This window comes from Odontesthes bonariensis, chromosome 22 (assembly GCF_027942865.1).
Source record: "Odontesthes bonariensis isolate fOdoBon6 chromosome 22, fOdoBon6.hap1, whole genome shotgun sequence".
In the NCBI taxonomy this organism is placed as follows: domain Eukaryota; kingdom Metazoa; phylum Chordata; class Actinopteri; order Atheriniformes; family Atherinopsidae; genus Odontesthes; species Odontesthes bonariensis.
This window is the reverse complement of record NC_134527.1, coordinates 11,284,226-11,305,207: the sequence shown is the minus strand read 5'-3', so window position 1 is coordinate 11,305,207 and position 20,982 is coordinate 11,284,226. Positions and strand designations below refer to the sequence as shown.

Here is a 20,982-nt window from a genome sequence, read left to right as displayed (position 1 = left end):
GTACTATACAGTGGACACTAGTGGGTGATTAAAATTTTGATTAAAGCTGGAATCTTTCATGTTTTTCTTATTTATCATAAGTACTTATTATGATGTACATGTTTTAATGTTCAAAAGCACTTTATTTTTTCATACTTTACATTGCAGTGATTGTTTTCACCTTCTGACTATAATGCTCCTTTAAGCTCCTGTCTCTTGAAAGCTCCCCTCCTAAAAAAGCCCTGTCTGCTCTTATCGAATAGCTGGTTCGAAATGGGGTAAAAATAGATTTAGCTTAGTATGTAAAGAGCAATCAATGAGTATAGACATAACCTTCTGGCATGACGCCAAAAACCTTAGCCACATTAGCTGTGTTATGAGCTGTTATGAAGGATTTCTCTTTTTTCTACCTTTAGTTTAGGGAAACTGGCTTTGGTAGAGCATTACTGGTGTTATTTTGGGCCTTGCAGACAACAGCAGAACATTTGTTGAGCTTTCTGAGCTAACCTGTTTAAGAGTTAGAGTTAGCAAAAGAACCTTTAGTGCAAAATTAACAACTGCCAGTGAAGGAACAGTGTTTCCTGTGGTAGAGACTTAGGTGATGACTGAATTTTCCCTTTGTTCAATTTACAATTTATTGGAAAGTGAGTCTACCATTTTACCCTCATGGCTTTAGTCTAAACAGTAAACATGTTAGGAGTAAGTTTCGCTCTCTTTTGAAATAGTTGCACGCAAGATACAAATATGGTGCCACTGCAGCTCTAAAGACTATTTTCTTTGCCATCATTGTTTGAACAATTTTCATTGTTTTGGGGGATAATGTTAACTCAGTACTAGTGTATTGAACATTATTATATAGTTACAGATGCAGTCGGTACTGGTAGAAACAGAGCAAAGGTTTATGTCAGTATTGTGAAGAGAGAAGTTAATTGCAATGAGTTCTCAACCAAAAACCACAAACTAGAACTGGTCATCACTTCAGATTTGTTGTGTACATATCCTGCTAGTGTTTGTTTAAGCAACATATAACTAAATATCTGGGGCATCATTTTGACGCACTGCTGCATACAATCAGCGTCTGAAATGCATAAAGGCTGGCTACCCCATAGTGTACATTATGAAATGGGTGAGTGAGTGGACAGTCTTTACATAGTGCCTTTGGCAGAGACGTTGGGCTTTATAATATGTTAAGTAGAGGGGAAAACCAAAAACTCATAATATGGTCTCTTTAAAGAAACAACGTTGATTCTTTTGATATTAACAATTATTATTATTTTTTTTTTAATCCAGATAGCTGAGGTGTTATACCCAATGGCAGACTATGTTACTGTTGAACTGACAAGGATTCAATGCCTGGAGGCCAGAGAAGTCATCGTTAGGACACTGTCAGTACAGGGAGAATCCCAGGACTCCCAAGTCGCCGTCATTCCAAACAACCTGCTTGTGCCTCTACCACCTCTCCCTCTGCCTCCACCAATGCACCCTCACGCTGGCCCCCCTCCACACCCCCATCCTCAGCCCCACCTCCAATCCCCTCACCATCCTCAGCCCCACCTCCAGTCCCCTCACCATCCTCACCCCACTCCCCAGCTTCCTGCTCCACCCCATGGGCAACCCCTCCCACCCCATCCTGCACACCCTCAAACTCATCCTAGACTTCCCCATCCAGGTGGGCCCCTTCAACCCCAGCTTCGACCCCCACATCCCCAAACCCAGCCCTTACATCTTCAACCTCGTCCACCCCTCCAGGGTCCCAGGCCCCAGCATCAACTGCCTCTGCTGCCCCATCCTCAACATCACCCTATACCTCAGAGATCAGTAAGTGCCAGAGACATGGATTCCAAAGAGCACACAGCCCACCACGGAGGAGCTATTCCACCCGGCCAACCTGGCTGGGACCCAACACGATCTCCTTCACAGCCTCCCGTGCCCATGCAAGGCCACACTCTCGAGGCCCCTCCCCTTGCCAATCCACGCTCCCCCTCCCCCCAGAGGATTCTTCCTCAGCCTCGAGGCACTCTTATCCCGGACACTGTGGCCAAAGCCATTGCTCGAGAAGCAGCACAGAGGGTGGCAGCAGAAAGTGGCAAGGTCAGGAAATAGAATTATGGATACCGTTACACAGTATTGTCATACCTTATACTTAATGGAAATGTAATGAAACATGCTTGGATAACTCACAGAATGATAATAAACTGTTTTGAATTTATAGGTAGACAGAAGGCAGGGCAGGTATGGAGAGCAAGGACATTCATTTCACCAGCATCACTCCGATGAAGAAGAGGAAGATGAGGAAGGATTTGCACGTAGTCGTCGGAGAGGGCCCTCAGTCGATGAATTTCTTAGAGGCTCTGAGCTGGGGAGGCCGGTAAGCACGTCGTGATAAGTGATAAATCGCTTGCTTTCTCGTGAGCACCAGTAGGTTTTTCTAGGGGAGAACGTCTTACCTTTGTCAGGATGCGTGTGTATGCATGTTTGTTTGGTTAGTTGCATGCGTGCACTCCTTCGCCCTCTGTGTGTGTTCATGTGCGTGTACATCCACGTGTGCTTTGGTTTGTTTGTTTGTTTGTAGACTTAAACAACTGCGTCTGTGTGTCTGTGTTTTTGTGTCTTTGTAACGACCAAAAGCCTCACTATAGTCACAATGAAGATTATCACAGCGAAAGCAGCCGGGGCTCTGACCTGTCTGACATCATGGAAGAGGATGAGGAGGAGCTGTACTCTGAGATGCAGTTGGAAGAGGGACGGCGACGCAACTCACACAACACACCCAAGGTGCAGTTCTTTGCACTTATTCTAAAACCCAAGAGTCCACCACCCATGTTTATTGTTCTTTACTGAACTGCCCAGGCACAGATACTTAAAATGAGACTGCTGCCTTGACTTTCTTTTGATTTGTGTTGTTGGTGCGTGTGCTGAGTTCAATTTAAATTCATAGAGAAAAAGTTTCCGCCCACTGGATAGAAGTAACCTGATGTGGCAACCCTCTGGAAAGTCCTCCACAGAAAACGGTATGGGAAAAAGCAGGCACTTCCAAGAAAAACATTGCAGATGATTACCCAACCAATTCTCCCAAGAATGCGATCTTACAAGTTTCACAAGAATCCAGCAGCATCCTAAGAGAAGGACAGAGGTAAAGGAGTTTACCATTCCAGGACTATGGATTGAGATAAAAAGAACAAAAACCTGGAGTTCTACTATATTAGCACCATGGCCAGGGTCAGAGAAAGCTGACAGATTGAGTTTTTATGGTGCTTTCACACAATGAGCAGTTGGTGCTCTGAATGGCTCCTTTGTTTCAGTGCTGAAGCCTTGCTAAAGCTAAGGCTTCACTCTTGTGATCACACTTGGCTAAGACTCTCTGCCACTGCATTTGCTAATGATTCAACTGTTTCAACTTGCCATTACTGCTTTGGCTGTCTGAATTGGCAAATGGCTCCATAAATTTGCTGCTGTCTAAAAGCAACTTTTAATTTTCAGTAAAATCAAGAGACAGACTGGATTTGCTTACCACAGAGATGACAGAACTTCAAGAGGCCAGAACTGTACCATAGCTCATGCTTGTTAATGTCTTTTCCTTATGTTTTATTCAACTTAGACATTTTAATTCAGTGATCTGCTACTAGTAGCAGCCTAAATTAGAAACTTTAAGATTTCCCATTGATTCGTACGTGTTTGAATGTGAGTCTATGCGTCTATGTTTCAGTGCCTGCCTGTGAGTTCTGCATGTTTTTGTTGACATACAGTTTGTTCCAGTACACATGCTATGTACACGTACACTCAAATTTCAGCGAGTAACTCCTGAATGCTTGATATACGTGAATGTTTCCTTTTTTGTGTCTTTGTGTATTTCAGACAAACACCCCTGCTGGAGGTCGCCATGACCGGGACAGTGGGAGACGAATTTATCATGGTGGTCCTCATCCTCAGAGGCGACCTCTAATGGTCCCCTCCATTGGTCAGTATGGCCAGGTGGTTAGAAATAAAGAGGGCAAGACTATTTTACTTTTATTTTTTCTGTGTCATGGCACATTTATGTTTATTATACTTGAGCTTCTTTGTGTCTTCAAATCACTTCTGTGTCTATTATCCATGCTCATTTCTTTAAATACACAGATTATACACATACTTGCAGGGATATTAAATATGTTGCAGCTGTACAAACACTTTTGCACCACACAATGATCTATCAGTCTACTCTGTCACTGGTAAAAAGAAGATTTGCTGTAGTGATCTACATAAATCTTCAGTTAATACAACCCCAAATCCAAATAAGTTGGGACGCTGTATAAAATGTAAATAAAAACAAAAAGCAATGATTTGTTGAAAGTGAGACATTTCCTTATTACATAAGAAATATCACATCTTAATTTGATAACGACAACACATCAAAAAAAGAAAAGAAAAGAAAGGGGACTGGGGCAAAAAAAGCAACTCCTGCCTAGATTAGTAACTTGATTTGGTATGAAAAGCACCTTGGAGAGGCAGAGTCTCTCAGAGGTAAGAATGAGCAGCAATCAGAAAAAACCCACAAAATTTCTAGCATCAATTTCAGAATAATGTTTTGAATATTGTATTAGCTATAGTACATTATATCATGAAAAGATTAATAGAGTCAGGAGATGTCTCTGTGCACAAGGGACACAGTATTGGGTGCCCATGATCTTCGAGCCTTCATGAGGCAGCGAATTTAAAAGACCAGGTCTGATTCTGTCATGGAAATCACATGGGAATCATTGTCTTTGAACACAGCTCACAATGCCACCCACAGGTTAAAGGTCTAAAAAGAAGAAGCCATATGAGAACATGATCCAGAAACCAGAATCCTGTCTTCTCTGGGCCAAAACTCATTTAAAATGGACTGAGGCAAAGTGGAAGACTGTTCTGTGGTCGGATGAATAACATTTTTTAATTCTTCCTGGGAAAACAAGGACTCCTTTAGGAACCATTTGGCTTATTATCAGCACTCAGTTTTGGAATCTTTTATGGTACAGCGTACATTAGTGCCCATTGAACTCGTAGCCTGCACATCTAGAATGCTAACCCACATATAGCATCTATTACACAGATACACTATTGCTTTGCAGCAGAAGAGTCTGTCTGCAGTCCAGACCTTTCACCAACTGGCAACATTTGGTGAATCATGACATACAAATTACAACACAGGACTGGTGAGCAGCTACAATCTTTTATAAGACAAGAATGGGACATTCATCTTCTTCTAGGTCCAGCAGCTGATCTCCTCAGTTCCCAGACATTTACAGATTTTTGGAAAATGAAGAAGGGAGGCAACACAGTGGTAAACACGACCCTGTCCTAACTTTTTTGAGACGTTTTACCGCCAAGATGTTTAAGATGAGCTAACTTCCTATTGAAACAATAGAATGTCTCACATTCAACACTTGATGTTTTCTATGTCCCACTGTGAATGAAATATTGAGATATTTTATGAGATTTCCAAATCATTGTATTTTGTTTTTAACTCACATTTTATACAATGTCCCAACTTTTTTTAGAATTGGATTTGTATTTTAGGAACGGAAAAAATGAGCTTTGCATTGTAACCCCATCACCCTCTAACTGGTGTTTCCCATAGAAGTAACCTCTGAGAATAACAGTGAGGGAAACCTCTCCCCCATCACCGAGGATGTTAACTATGGCAGAGTAGCTCGGCACAGGAAGTGGTCATCCCGCAGGCACATGGGCGGCATCAGGTCTCCCCATGGTATGTGCCTGCAGTGCTGTTTTTACCACCACAGCATGGCAGCTAAACAGGCCACCAGCACCTGTCAAGAAGTAGCTGCGGACACTTGCACCTGCCTGTTTGTTTGTCTTAATGAATAATAGTTACTATTATGCTTACATTTGTACAGCATGACTGCATTGCATTGGAATGGTGGACACACTGGCGAGACTTCGGGTCCAGGACTGAAGTTTCCACAGTTGTAGATGAATAATGATTGATTGACTGTTCAGGATATGTCATGCACACAATGCACTCAACCCCAGACGCCTGCTAAAACCCTTCCCTTTGTGATAAGACCACATCCACGAGACATATACAGGACTCGTCATGCATGAAAAGTTAAAACATGACACAAGAGGATATTGGAGAATGATCCCACTCTTGCTTGTTTTTGTTCATTTTGACTTCACAAGTAGCGTGAAAAATGCAGTTATCCCTCATTTGTGCCCCAATACCACATAAATACACTTATCAAACTCTATATAGAGAGGCAAATTCTTACCACAGAGCAATGCATTTACATACATAACTTGTACTTTCAAGCAATAAGCATTGTAAACGAGCCATCAGAACACTGCATAAGATTTATTCGTACCGTCAGGGTTGGCAATGAGAAGAAAATTTTAAATTTTAGATCATTTTCTGTTTTTGGTGAATTTTTTAGGGTTTCTTTTTGGCATGCATGTCAGAGTCTCATGTTGTGTCATGTTCATGAATCACATTTGTCTGTGTATCACACCATGTATTGTTTCTTATTTGTTCCTTAGCAAAAAAACCTAAAAAAAGAAAATCTTAAGAAAAACCAACTTAAAATACATGCAGCGAGTATGTGTGCGTGTTTTTGTGGATGCATGTGTGTGCGAGGTAGGAAATGTATCACATAGTTCACTGGTCACAGATTTCTCCCTGCATGCTGACAGGCACAACTATGGTTAGATTAAAGGCTTGAATCAATCGTGCAATGCATGATCAAATCAATAAGAATTATTAAGCCACGGAATCTTCTCATTGATTTCCTTTGACTGAGGCATGGCTAAGATACATCACAAGTTTGCTTATAATAGAAGTGGTATACATTGTATGCAGCAATAGGCTAGAAATTTGGTTACTCAGACTTTTGAAAGCTGCTCCATCTGTTATGTCACACTATCACTATGAAACAAAATGTTAAACAATGCGCTTGTTTCAAGTGTCTGGTCACATTTATTAGCTTGTTGATAGTTATGTGACATTTTAGGATAGGATTCTGTGAGTTATAATTTCACTTTTGTGTTTTTAGATGGCCACAGGGATCGGGATCGCCGTTCTCCAACATACTATGATGAGTCAGAGCCTGAAGAGCCTTTTCGGATCTTTGTGGCCCTCTTTGACTATGATCCTCTGTCAATGTCCCCCAACCCAGATGCCGCTGATGAGGAGCTCCCCTTTAAAGAGGGACAGATCATCAGGGTGGGAGTTTCAAACTGAGATGCAATCCATTCTTCTTATTATTTAATGAAAATTCAATCTATATGACTCCCTGCAAACAAATCAAACCCAATCTAAAGTGCTTTGCGAGTGCTTGACAAAACATGCACATGAAAAAAAAGTTAGTTGAACAAGATGGCAATAAAAGACGAGTGCTTGGAATAAGAAAATAGAGGCATTAAACAGAAGGAATAGAAAAGCTGCAAAGAGATTAAAAAGCAGGAAAAAAAGCCTACACGTATAAATTGGCTAAAATAAAGTAAAATTAAATGAATAATAAACCTAATGGATAAACAAAAAAGATAATTTAAAATACTGTAAGTCATAAAAATTCTTACCTATTAGTCATAAAAGCATGCAGAGTTAGGAAATTATACCTAAAATCCCTGTTGCAGGAGATTTAGTAGCAACAGCTCTAAACATTACTATCTTGCTCTCTTATCTGCCAGATTTTTGGTGACAAAGACACAGACGGGTTTTACAGAGGAGAAGTGAGAGGCAGGTTGGGGCTGATCCCCTGTAACATGGTGTCAGAGATACGAGCAGACGACGAGGAGACTATGGACGAGCTCATCAAACAGGGCTTTCTGCCACTCAGCACCCCAGTGGACAGAATAGGTACTGCATATTAAAGCTCACTCTTGTGTATTAATACCAATGCTGTGCACTTCAGTGCCACCATAGTAAAAGGGAAAATGTTCTGGCAAAAACATGTTGAAGCACTTGGTGGTAAAATGTATGTTATCGCCTCCAGAGCAGAGCAGAAGAGGCCTCCGTCGAGATCAGGCCTCGAGGAGAATGGTGGCTCTATACGACTACGACCCCAGAGAGAGCTCCCCTAATGTTGATGTGGAGGTAACGCCTACTGTAACGGACACAACATAACTGCTCATGAACTATTACGACACACCTTACACTCACATTTTTTTCAGAAGGCTGAATTACCAACAACAGTTGGTCTGAAATCAAAGAAATCTGGACAAGATAATAAGTTTGGTTGATTATTAAGAAATCACAATAAACGTCTGTAAAACAAAAAAAAAAAATATATCATCCAAGATACTAAATAAGCTCATTATTGTAGTGTATCAAGGTATAACAGATATAATAACACAAGCTGAATCAAATGATGGCAGCTTTTTTACATCCGTCTCTGTATCTCTGCCCCCTGACAGACTGAGCTGACATTCTGTGCTGGTGACATCATTGCTGTATTTGGAGACATCGACGAAGATGGGTTTTATTATGTGAGTGCTGCTCATCCAGGTTTGCCCCGACTTGTCATCAATTACTAGACTCATTCCTTTGAGTCTGCATATGGTTCACTGTTTTTATTAAACAAGCAAGCTATGGCGTGTTTATCCTTTAGAGGTTCTACTGGATTGTTTAAACATTATAACCTTTTGACAGATTCAATTGAGCTATTTCCTCCAATGTAAAGCCTTACTCCCCTTACTTGCTGCTGGACACCTGTCTGTTAAAAAAGGAGGTGCACTGCTCACACAATGGGGCACCTACCTGGTGAGTTTTGCTGAAGTTTGGATGTTTACATCCGTGCTTTAGAAATTAACTGATGTGAAACCTTTCATTAAATAACACTTTATTTTTCTGATCCACTCAACCACAGCACAGTCGATAGAAGAGCAGAAATAAGACAGGTGTTGTAGCCAGCATTGAAGCTCAACAGGAGAACACTAGACATCAATGAAACTTTTTTGATATTTTTTTATTTGGACAAAGTGACATGCTGCGTTTCGTGATATGAAGCACAACACATCAGTAAAACATGGTGGTAGTAGTGTGATATTTTGCTGCCTTTGAGCCAACTATGTTTGCTCCTCCTGTCCTGTCTTCTTCTCCCCACGTTTCTGTCCACAGGGTGAGATCAACGGCCATCGTGGTCTGGTTCCCTCTAACTTCCTGGAAGAAGTGCCTGATGATGTGGAAGTGTATCTGACTGATACCCCATCCCACTACCCCCAGGAAGAGCCTACCAACCGGCCCCCTGCCAACTCTGCCGCCAACGTAACAGAGGGAAAACGGGTACATCATCATCGCCGCTCTCAGCGCTAGGCCCTGTGTTCATCCATCCTCTCGTCCTCTCTCTTGATTTCCGTCTCTTGCTTCCTCCACTTGCAGTCTGTGTGCTGTTCATTGTGTGTGTTTGTCCATGTGGTGACAGTGGTGACTCTATGCAGACTAACAACTCCTCCCTCAACCTTTGGAAAAGGGACAAAATCCAGTGTTAACACCTTTCTTAGACTCAGAGAAAGGAAGAAGCAAAGCCTGACATGGACAGAGAGAGGATAGACTGTGGGAGCTCTGCGGGTGGTTCTTGCATGTTGCACTGGTTAAGGAGGACACGTAAATTGCCTCAATTCATTCCTCACACAAAATAATTTGGAACCTCTTTGCACTGAAACACAATATCAAATTGTGGTTATTGTGTATAATTCTAATAATAATAAGTGCTTTATTAACACATGACAATTGCTACCCAGTGACAATGAAAGAAATGATTTGAGAAGAGAAGTTTTAAGAATAAAAGAAGAAAAAGCATGTCTTTTTCAAACTTGATACATTTTATAACAACTTTCTTGGCTCGACTTCTGTGTTTCCTTAAAAAGGCTTTGTTTCTTTATGTATATTGCCCACACATCAGATCTATTTTTCAGCCCTGTTGTGACAGTGGATATGCCGTGTTTGCTCTGAGCCTGAAAGACAAAATTAACCACAGCACTGAGACATTAATTCTGTATTGTTAAGATGGAACAATAAAAGAAAAAGAAAATTGGATATTAAAAACATTCCTGTTTGTGCTCTGTGTTCATGTGTGTTGGTGTTGTTGTTGGTGTTGTTTTCAGTTGTCATAGTGGTGTGGGTTTTCTCGACAGTGACGATGCTGCCACATCTGATTTCTTTTTTGTTTTTCCTCACCCGCTTGGCAAAACAAAACAAACAAACAGAAGAAGATTGTTCATTTCACACCATAATTGGCTCTGTCTGCCTTGTACAGTAAGTTGGCAACTTGAGATAGCAGACTCGCAGCTCTAATGCATGCAGCTTGTGGTCACAGGAAAGGCTTTGGAGTGCCACTGGGCCTTACGGCTTACTGTAATAACTTGTTTCATGATTCAGATCGGGAAAGAAATCTTTCAATTTGGTCCAACATTTACCAAAATATTATATTGTCATACTCACTGTCTGTGAAATCTTCACTTCAATCTACTGAAATGATATTTCAATTTATGAAATGATCTGAAATATCAGCTGCTGCATTAGAGGAGAAGCCTGTAATCTACAGTTGTGCTCCTGGGTGTTGTACTGTATCTGACTATATTGTATGTTCCCCCATGGCCTACTGATGGTGGACCTTCTCGCCTCTGTGGTGTGCGGATGTTGTGTTTAACATTTGATGGCTTCCTCCTCTGTGTTTCTTTTATTTGAACGTTTGTGTATTACAGCTTTGTTTTTACTGGTGGTTTAATACAGATCAACAGGCAGGCAGAAGATGGTGACGCATACACTGATGAATATTTAATTGCACTAAGTGATTTAGTTATTAACTTGAACCTAAATTGTCTGTTTCATCTGATACATTTGCGGCAGACAATCATGAAACAGGTGTCATTTGTTAAAGATAAAGGCTTCGTAAGTCAACCAAGTTTGGATGACGGAAGTCATAAACTGACTATCTTCACTCAGTTTGGTTACCGTACCTTTATTTCTATCTGGATCCTACTCTTTGGCGTAAAGCCGTTAAGGCTCAACTTAGAAGAGGTGTCACCATATATTCTGCGTCTGTTGACTAACAGGTTTTTGCCATACCTGAACCTTATGAATTGTTTACTGTCAATCAAAGCTAATCATCGAAATGCTCATGATGATCTTATTAAAGGTTTTAGAGAAATTCTTGAGGCAAGATTTTAAACTCAACTTCTCACATGACATAACTGAAATCATGTAAAAAGAGGCAGTTACAGGGTTTTATTACAAACATTTAAATTGAAATGTGTTTGTCTGACAACAAAATGTTACTCTTTATTTTAGTCACAATAGTATGAAGTCAATACATCACATATTCATATTCACACATTCAAACACTAAGAAATGTTTTTCTTTCTTTCTTTGTTTTTCAACTGTGAGTTCACATTGAATTTGATGACAGCAAAGTTGTTTGGCTTGGATTAAAATAACTAATTAGGTTGACGTCAGCTACATGACTGAGCATAAAAAAATAAGCTTTTAGATGTAAAGATTGGGGGATTTTGACTGATCTGTGTTTACTTGAGCAAATTAGATGTGATATTTGATATTAATATTGATATATGTAACATTTCATATTTTATATAAGGATTAAAACATGAATAGTTCATAATATCATTAAAAGATTGAATATAGATAGGAAAATCTGTACACCAGGGACAAAGCTGGAAATTAATATCAAGTGGTCACAATCTTCAGGTTCTGTGGGGGCTCTGTCTGGGATGCCATTCTGCAGTGATCACTGCATAAGCTCAGGAAATCTTCCTTAAACAATTCAGAAATACATGTTAAAACATGTGCAACAAATATGAAAATATGATGTAAATAAGAGCCAGGTAAGCTGAAATAATTATCTCAAATCCATTCATGAAATTACAACTCTGATCATGTTTTGAGTACAAATGCTTTTGTAGACAGACTTCATCAGATGCCTGAATTAAAGTGTTCATGATTGAAAAAACCATCAGGCTTGTTATAAGCACGGAAATCAGAAGCAACAGTGGTAGAAGGGGTTGTGTTAATGTGCACTGGACGAGTAACCTACGCATTTGTGAGGGCATTATTTAGAGGAATTTATAACTGCCATGCTGCCATCCAAATGATCTGTTTTTTTTCTGGCAAGACCTTTCTCATTTCAGCAAAACATTGCCAAACAAATATGTGCTTATATCGTCACTGAATGATTCTAAACTTGCCTGCTTGAAGTGCAGATATGTGACCATCACGCAACACTTTCTTTTGTAGCTTATGAACTATTTTCAGTTAGATACTAGGGTTCATAACCTTTCTGTTTGGTTCCTGTTTGGTATAAAAATGTCCACAATGTCCCCACTCTTAACATCAGAGAAATGCAATCAGATCTTGGAAATCACATAATTCTCAGTGTTTTGGTCATAGATTGATGAAGAGCATTCAGAATGACTTAGTGAACGTAAGTAGTAAAGAAGTCAAAAAGAGCTGCTTCATTTGTAATACACTGCCCCTTGCCTCCATACCTCCCCATCACTTATCTCCTCAGATTACCACAGAAACCACTGACACTGCTAACAGCATCACCACACCAGTCCGGGCGCCGTCCCCGATCGTTCGCCCGCTCCTCCCGGGTACCATGAGACCCCTCAGCCCTACAAGGGGTTCCCACGTCCCGCTGGACTCCAGGGACCCCAGAGATCTGGCAAATAAGAAGAAGAAAGGACTACTTTCCAAAGGAAAGAAACTCCTGAAGAGACTCTCTCCTGTGAAATGAAAAACAAAGAACCATAAATGTACAATATGCGTACATGCTGGGCTGTGTATATAGCACCCTTACAATCAACTCTGATCTGAAATTACGTGACAAAGAGGATATGGGCTTCGTCTCCTGGTGTGCCTGAGCTTAACCAATGATACAGTTAAGTTCAGTGATGGATTCAAATCACTTAAATTTTGTACAGTGCAGTGCCAAAATCAAGAGCGAGGTCACATGTAGACATAAACACATATTACTGTGATGTATTTCAAATCAAGGGATGATTATTTAAAAAAAAAAAAAAGATAAAAGAAAACTAGGATTTTCATGACATTTATTTCTCTCTTTTTTTTTTACCATCAGGCAACAAACAAACAAAAACAACAACTCTCTGAATTATTTGAAGCAGGGTAGCTGTGAAAACTTCATCAGGTTTTCAGTTTCCAAAAGGATTTTCTCAGCAAAAAAACAAACACATAGACTGTTGCTGCGGCACCATGATAGAAAATTCCACCAAGACTACACTGTTATGATGCATTCTGTGAGGCAATGCTGGCTGCTAACTAAAATCTTTATTCAGTGCAATATAATTGAGAGGTGGTAGCATATGTGCGGAGAAGAGACAGACTTCCACTTGTACCTGCTACAACTCAGAACACAGGACATTTTTGTAATAAAAGGGATTTTTAAAAAGAATCACAGATTGGCACCAGGGCATTAAACACCGGGCAAGCTCGGCTGTCTCAGTGGCCTTTATGAAAACAACACAAGCACGACATTCCTTGTCTGATTAAAAGACTGACTTACAACGGGTTTTGTTTTATGACGGGTCGCCTGTGCTTTGTCATTTTTTAAGAGCAGAATTAAAGCAGTTCTGTTTGTCGTCTTTGCTGTCATATTGTCATGAAATGCCTAGTTCAAGACAAAATTGTGTGTCTATCTTCCTATTGCACAAAGATGGGTGTTCTGTCTGATGAGTGGTTAATGATATAGCTTGTGTGCCTGTGCGTATGTGAGGCAGTATGTGATGCATTTATTTTATGCACTTTCATATTTCTTCTTCTCTTCTCTTTTATTTTCTGCTGAAGGAGAGGTCATGTAGTTATTTGTCTTGTGATCTATATTGATGTGCTGCTACCTCCATTGCTTGTTAACTGTTTAGTTTTGTTGGCTCTTGCAGATTTACTGTGAGTGGGACACACTGAAGCCACATAGAAACAACATTTTCAAACAGCAAAAGCTTGCTCTGCTTTTGTTACATCATGTCTGTAGAGATGTATCAACTTGTTTAATTTGAGTTTTGTATTGCTTACATTTATATCTACTTGCACTTCCTGTACGCAAGGACTACACAATACAAATTTAATGTGTTGGATCACTAATACATGACTATTGCAGTGAAATATGGCACAGGCCTAATTTTCACTTTTTTCCTGTGATCCTGATTTGATAATTCATGAAATAAGACGATATTCGGACACTGATCAGATCAATTGAACTGGCAGTTTCTTTAAACAGATTAATTTCTGTAATGATCTAGCATTATTCAGAAAGAAAAAAATAATATATCTAAAAAAACTCAACTGACTCTGAATGTGCCCTGTGTGATAGGTGAAATCCAATGCCATCATTCAACCGATATTTTTTTTTTTTTAGTTTTTTAAATATTTGGTATCACTTTTCCTCTTTCTTCTTGCCCTCCGTGACAAGAATTTTAAATTCAGCTCAAACAGCTAGTAGATCGTCTTCACAAGCTGATAAATTGAAAAAGGCAAATCTTGGGAGGATAATCGGATTTACAAAACAATCTCTTAAATGAAAAGGGAGAAAAGGCACGAAAAACTATTAGAAATCTCTTGTTTATTCTTTTATTTGTGAAGACAGCAAAACACAACTGCTGTCCTACCTCAGTTTTTGACTTTCAAGGAGATGGATGTTAAATGTGGAATAATGTTTTAATTATTGATTTGGCTTATTGGAGGAAAGACTGCATACAGTACCAATACCGTATTGTTATAGAAATATACCTGCCTGAGAACACAATACTATTAGGAGGGATAGTATGTCTCATAGCTTTAATAATTTGAAAATTTGCTGCTTAGTTTCAAATGTTTATTCACTGCTTATCAAATTTCATTTGTTCCTTATGTAAAGTTGCACATGAGAAACAATTTAGATGTGGGTTAATTGTGGGAAACAGGGTCCCTCATTCTTTATCTATATTGTTGATTACATGCATTGACAACAGAGGACGGCCAAAACCAAATGTTGGAAAAGTTTGTCTGGCAACAAGTTTACATTCTATTTCTTTTCCAAAGCTGTTCATGTATAGCTTCTTGTCCAAGCGGTCATATTGTTGAAATAATACGTATTCCAAAAACCAAATCATTTACCAATGGATGGGTGTAGTGTCTCCAGTCGCTGTAGCTTTTTTTCTTTTTGTACCTCGATCCATTTGTAGATGATTTCTGAATGTTTCTTCTTGATTTTATGACAGCCTTTTTTTTTTTGAGATTTCCTCTCCCTGTAAAAGACTGCAAGCATTCTTCATAGTGTCCTTTGGAATAAGATGTATCAGTCCACCGTATGTGCTTGCTTTGTGAAACAAAGTTTAAAAGAAAAAAAAAAAAGAAACGCAAAAGAGAAATCACTGGATGGTATTTATGATGATTATGTGTGGGTGTGCATGTAAAAAATGTAAAATTTTTATAATCAAATAAAATTTAATATTTTCTAGAAAATTTCTGTTAGCATGCTTTTTTCTCTTTTCTGTTTTTTTTCTTTTTCACTTGATCAGAAGTAGCGTTTTATTCATAAGTTTTCTTTAGATGCATTTTATCTCTGTTTAAAGCAGTCTTTTACCAAAATATGAAATAGTTATGTTGGTCTACAATGCAAAATTCAGCAGTTTCACAGCAATGGCTCAAAAAATTGCAAAGTAACAACACTTCCTGGCCCACAAAATCATAAAATATTAACATCTACAATTCAAAATGGTAAAAATACTTTTTATTTTTTATCATAACTACATTACATGTCCATATTTTCCTTTGCAAGTTGTAAAATGTTTTCATTTTGTTACACTTGAAACTGTCACAAATGTTATTTTGCACTACCAAACAATACTTGTCCAAAAAAGCATCATACGTGCATAGTATGTGTGTGTGTTGGGGTGGTCCATGTCATGCAAGAGAACCAAGCTCAAGTCCTGTCCATGTTTCATGCTCCCCTTTGCCGCCAGTCATTGTTGGTTAGGGTTAGGTATAAAAAAAAATACACAATTAGGTTTAGATGTTGATAAGAACATGGTTAAGGTTAGGGATATGAATACATGGTTAGACTTGAATATTGATAAATACACATTACAGGTTTGTATCATGTTGCCAGAATGCTTCCCCATATAAAACTAAATAAATACCTTACGTAAATGATTGACAAACACATATGTATACTATTTTAGAATGAAACTACATTTTGGGCATGTGGACTTTTTTTTTTGAGAGAGACTGGGCTGCTGAACAGCCAATAATCAACCTGATAGATAGGTAGATCAAGATTTTCCAAAGCATTCTTCATATCGCTCGCTGAAGAATGAGCTTGGCTGTCTTTGTTAGGTGTCATCAGAGGTGCATAATGGTTTATCCATAACAGAGAACACTTTGTCTGGTGACCTTCTGTTCCTCTCCGACTCAAATGTCTCTAAGTTCACACCAATAATTTATCCCTCTTTACAGTTTTAATGAGTCTATTGATCCTGCTGGCATCTCCGGCACTGTCACTGCTCCCTCAGCAGACCTCAGCGAAGGAGTTGGCACCCAACAACACAGACTGGTTAGAGACATCCAGCTTCTTTCTGAACATATTAAAGGATCAGAGGTGCCTCAGAAGGAATAATCCAAATACTTCTACTGTTCTACAACTTATCAGGCTGTCAAGCTTTATCAGAAGCATCGCCACAATATAACATTGTCAAACTTATTTTATCACAGCATAACTAATTTGGTGTAAATGTATCAAATATTTAGTAACAGGAAGAAGATTACCTAAATGACTAATATTTTTATATCTTGTACTTAGGGGGTTGATTGATTGATATCTTGGACATCTTCTATTATCATGATGTCACAAAAATTAGTGTAACTACATGCTTAAAAAAAGGGATTGGTTAATAATAACATTGGCTGCTGATCCTCAGCATGCAGATGCATTTTCATATAAACATAGTTTTTCAGTGATTTGTTCTTCAGGGATCAATATCAGGCACCATCATCGAGGTGATTAACAACCAAATGCTCACTTTTGCCACTCGCAGCCTTCAGCAGAACAGTTTGTTCATCCTTTTCTCAGATGAATGAACCGAGCGACTTGAAAGATTATTAGTGTTTTTGTTTTTTTTGTGAGCAGAAGGTTCTACAGTGGAAACTGTGTCCTAATGGATGTGGTCCAGTGTAATCCGTCTCTTAATGGAAAATACAGTACATTAGTACACTCTTAAAAGACTTTTCTTTGTAAATCCCAAAACAGATCAGGCTTGGAGAAGTTTCAGTCCTAAGTCCATGCACAGTGGCTAAGTACACACCGCATTTTAACAGCTGTTTGCAGTGTCATGCATTAGGCAGCTTAATGGAAGTCTTGAGAGGTTGTAATCAGCTTCAACAAGTGGCTGTTGGGAAAGAAAATCTCTAAATGAGCTTTATAAAATTCCCTTTAAATCCTTGTCCTTATTAACTGATGACAATAACAGGATGACAGTAATACTGATGTATTGTGGTTTTTTTTTCCCAACATGATGATATGCAACTCAACTTTACTTGATTTGTTCAGCACCTTTCAAACACAAGTATTATAATTTGACAACAATGAAGGGAAAAGTCTAAAACAGATTTTAAAAATGTATTATAAATAAAAGGTACAAGTTAAAGCAGGCAGAGCGCAAACAACTCAGTAACTTAAAGGTAGGGTAGGAGATCCTGGATTTTGAGTCCAGCGAAGCTGCATTTTGAAAATACACAGGTAAAAAGTCCCAACCCTTTTCTTCACTTTCCCCCCGAAGGCACGCCTCTAGAGTACATGAACGCGCACGAGCACGAAGGTGCACGAGCGCTGTTCTGACAGCAAGCATCGATCGTTGCCGTATTTAGTATTTAGTATATGATAACTATACGTTTAATAATGCTAGGTGCTAGCCAAGCTGGCTCTAGTTTAGCTTCCTGCCAAGCTTCTGGACGCATAATTCGTTCACGGAGCAGGGTACGCGCACAGGGGGAAGGAGGGGGAGGGAGGAGCAGATTGTAGTTTGATAGACGGCATCAGAATCCAATCATTGTTAACGGTCCGTTCAGTATGATTGGATAGTGTTTTTCCTAGATTGTACGTTCTAGAGGCCACTAAAACTTTTCATATTTGTGTCAAAACTTTTAATTAATTGGTTGCAATGGGGGTGTGAAGAGTATTTCAAGCAATATGTAAAAAAATGTTCCAGAAAAAGATCCCCTACCCCACCTTTAAGCTTTTACAAAGAACTAAGATAAAATATAGATTCCATCATGCACATTTGGACAGTTTACTTAGAAAAAAAAAGATTAAAGTGTTTACTTTAGTGTTTATTGTAACTGTAAACAAACAGCAACTGCCTTTGGTTTATATTAAAGTAAAAAAGCTGCAGGGATGTTGGTAATGCTGAGGTCATGCCAGAACACTGGGCAGTTCAGCACGTCCTCTATGGAACTGCTGTACCTACTCTCTAAATACAACTCACTGGAGCGTGACAAAACACAGAAATGCATTAACAGTTTTGGCTGTAATTAAGGAAAGCTTCATTGTCTATGAAGAGTCAGGTTGACCTCATCATAAACTCACCTTTCCTGGACAGGCAGTCGGCTTCAAGAAAGAGGTGCCAGTGCCTCAAATCCAAAGTATAAAAGAAAAGAGTGTGTGCATGGAATACACAGTAAACGCTTTTGTGCTCATGAATGCATCCTGAGCTGAGATGAGCTTTCAGAGTTGAATTGACATTATACTGTGCTTCTCCTTGGTCAGGCGCGCCGGATCCTCTTCAAACAAGTCGGCTTCATCTTCCAGGTTCCAGCCAGATAACAAGAGTTTCCATCAAATAAACAACTTGGGCATAGCTTTAGGGGAAAATTAGGGTTTGTGTTGAAATACAGCTTTCAGTGCCACAAGAGCCACTAGAGGGCATCAATATGATGATGTGTCAGGAGATAGGAACCTTCTTTGGACTGGCTGTTGTTTCTTTCTTGTGGGAGGACAGTCAGGGCAGTTAATAAAGAGACAGTTGTATAATTAATAAATACATAAAATTACAAATATGAATAGTAACTACTGCTTTTCCTGTCCTCGCTATTCCCAAATATAATCTATCCCAATTCACTGAAATGTATAAATCAAACCCCAGATTATATGCCACTAATATGACAATATTTTCTATGGATCTTATACACAACAACGCTAACTACTGCTCCATTTGTGCCCATGTTTCAATATACATTGTTTAATGTTTTAAAGCTTCCTTTTCAAATTTCGTAATTTCCATGGCATCAGTAGTCCAGCCATTCTGAGATAGTGTACTCGGGGAAACGCATTTCATCATAATGACATATTTTGTCACCATATTATTATTCTTGCAGATCTGTAAGTAAATCTTGCAGATCTCTCAGTGCGAGTGGAATAGTAATGCTTTCATTGATGGTGGCTTGCCTTGCTGGTGACTGTATCACATTTCCATAACATATGATACAAACTGCTTTCACTTGGGTTGCATTTTGAACATACATTGTCTGTTCCTATTGAGTTTTCGCTTTTTGAGCCACACAAGGGCTTTCTTGCAGTTTTCTAGATAATAATTCCGACAAAGCTCAAAAGCTAAAGTTGTGTCAAAAGTTTTAAAGCTTGAAGTTAAGTGAGTTAGGCAAGTTAAGTGTGATCTGAGATAGACTTGGTCATCTCTCATTCTCATAAAGTTTTTGACTTAAAGCAGAAAAAATAAACATTTGTATTACTATCTATATAATATAGTATAATGTCTGTCTTTATTTCCTGTCACTGGTGTAAAAACTGGGTGGTGAAGGATTAAATGGAAGATGAGCTGAATGTAACACAGTGTTGCCATATATTGTTCTTTTAATTAGAAATTTATGGAACAAGACAACTATTAAACCAGTAAAGAAAATAAGCAAACCTTTCATTTTTTCCGCCTCAGCCATAAATTATGTGAATAACTGCCAGATCCTGCTGTTTCACAGTGTTCCTCAGGAGGGCAGCAGTGATTTTTAGTTGTGCACTGAGGGACTGTAGCATAGCGATTAAGCATATCCCACATGCAGTAGCAAACCCACGTCTGTCAGCTGGTTATTCAGTTGTATGTTACAGACAGGGGCCTCATGTTTAAAAGAAAAGAAAACTTAAAAAAGAAAAAGAAAATGTTCCCAGACCCTCTTCGTCCTTCCATTTTATATCCTCCTCCAGATACTGTACAGTGCATATTTTTTTTCACCCTTTGCTTAAACTGACTGCTGATTAGATAAACCTTAAGGTCCGGGGGAGAAAATACTGCAGTCTCTCTGCAGGGTTATGCTGAAACACTCATTTCATTTTCAGGGAGATGTGGAAGGAACATTGACTTTAATCTCCTCTAATATTGTTGCCTTTTTATCTCTGTCCTCTACTCTAGCTCTGTCACAAACCTTTCCCTTTCTCCTGCCTTTTCCTCATCTGCAACCAAAACTTTACTCCTACTTCTTCCTCTTCAGTTTGTTCCCGTCTTTCTTCTTCCTCACCAGCCAACAGCTCTATATTGAGCTGTGAGGCCCCGAGGGCCAATGGATGTTTAAAATTCTTGCCAGTAGTAACCTCTCTATCACTCGTTCTCGTCCTTCCTGCCACGCCACCAGAGGGGGGCATGAGGAGACATCCATCTCCTGCTGGCCTTTCTGAATATTTCACAAAACCTCAAAGTGCCAGTTAAACACTCCTCATCCATTTGACCCTAATGCGCCAAAAAAAAATCACAGCAGGGATCTTTCATGTAAAATATTATAATATGACTTTGATATACTGAGAGACCTTTTGTCATGTGGTTAGTTTTAGAGTTCTTTTGAAGTCTCTCGACTTGAACAGCTTTTTAAAAAACTTCAGTTTATTTTGTAAATGTGCTGTGAGTTTAATCAAACAACGTGAGGACCACTGGGCAAAACACTTTGCCCTTATTCAGCTATCTCTTCTGCCATTTTGCAATGATGAGAATTACACCTGCACTTAATTCAGCATATGTGAATGT

At 39.1% G+C, this 20,982-nt stretch overlaps 1 protein-coding gene across 2 annotated transcripts in view; it reads left to right on the top strand.

Moving 5' to 3' along the window:
• The window catches only part of rimbp2a (RIMS binding protein 2a), a 44,602-nt gene extending 29,206 nt beyond the window's left edge, over positions 1-15,396 (top strand). For both annotated transcript variants that reach the window (XM_075455461.1, XM_075455460.1), the window contains 11 exons: positions 1,270-2,070; positions 2,192-2,347; positions 2,608-2,754; positions 3,835-3,937; positions 5,576-5,704; positions 7,005-7,174; positions 7,642-7,810; positions 7,947-8,047; positions 8,368-8,439; positions 9,071-9,235; positions 12,477-15,396. In XM_075455461.1, coding sequence (XP_075311576.1) covers positions 1,270-2,070; positions 2,192-2,347; positions 2,608-2,754; positions 3,835-3,937; positions 5,576-5,704; positions 7,005-7,174; positions 7,642-7,810; positions 7,947-8,047; positions 8,368-8,439; positions 9,071-9,235; positions 12,477-12,704 — 2,241 coding nt within the window. In that variant the 3' untranslated portion in view covers positions 12,705-15,396. The remainder of the gene's footprint in view (positions 1-1,269; positions 2,071-2,191; positions 2,348-2,607; positions 2,755-3,834; positions 3,938-5,575; positions 5,705-7,004; positions 7,175-7,641; positions 7,811-7,946; positions 8,048-8,367; positions 8,440-9,070; positions 9,236-12,476) is intronic.
• Positions 15,397-20,982: the final 5,586 nt, after the last annotated feature.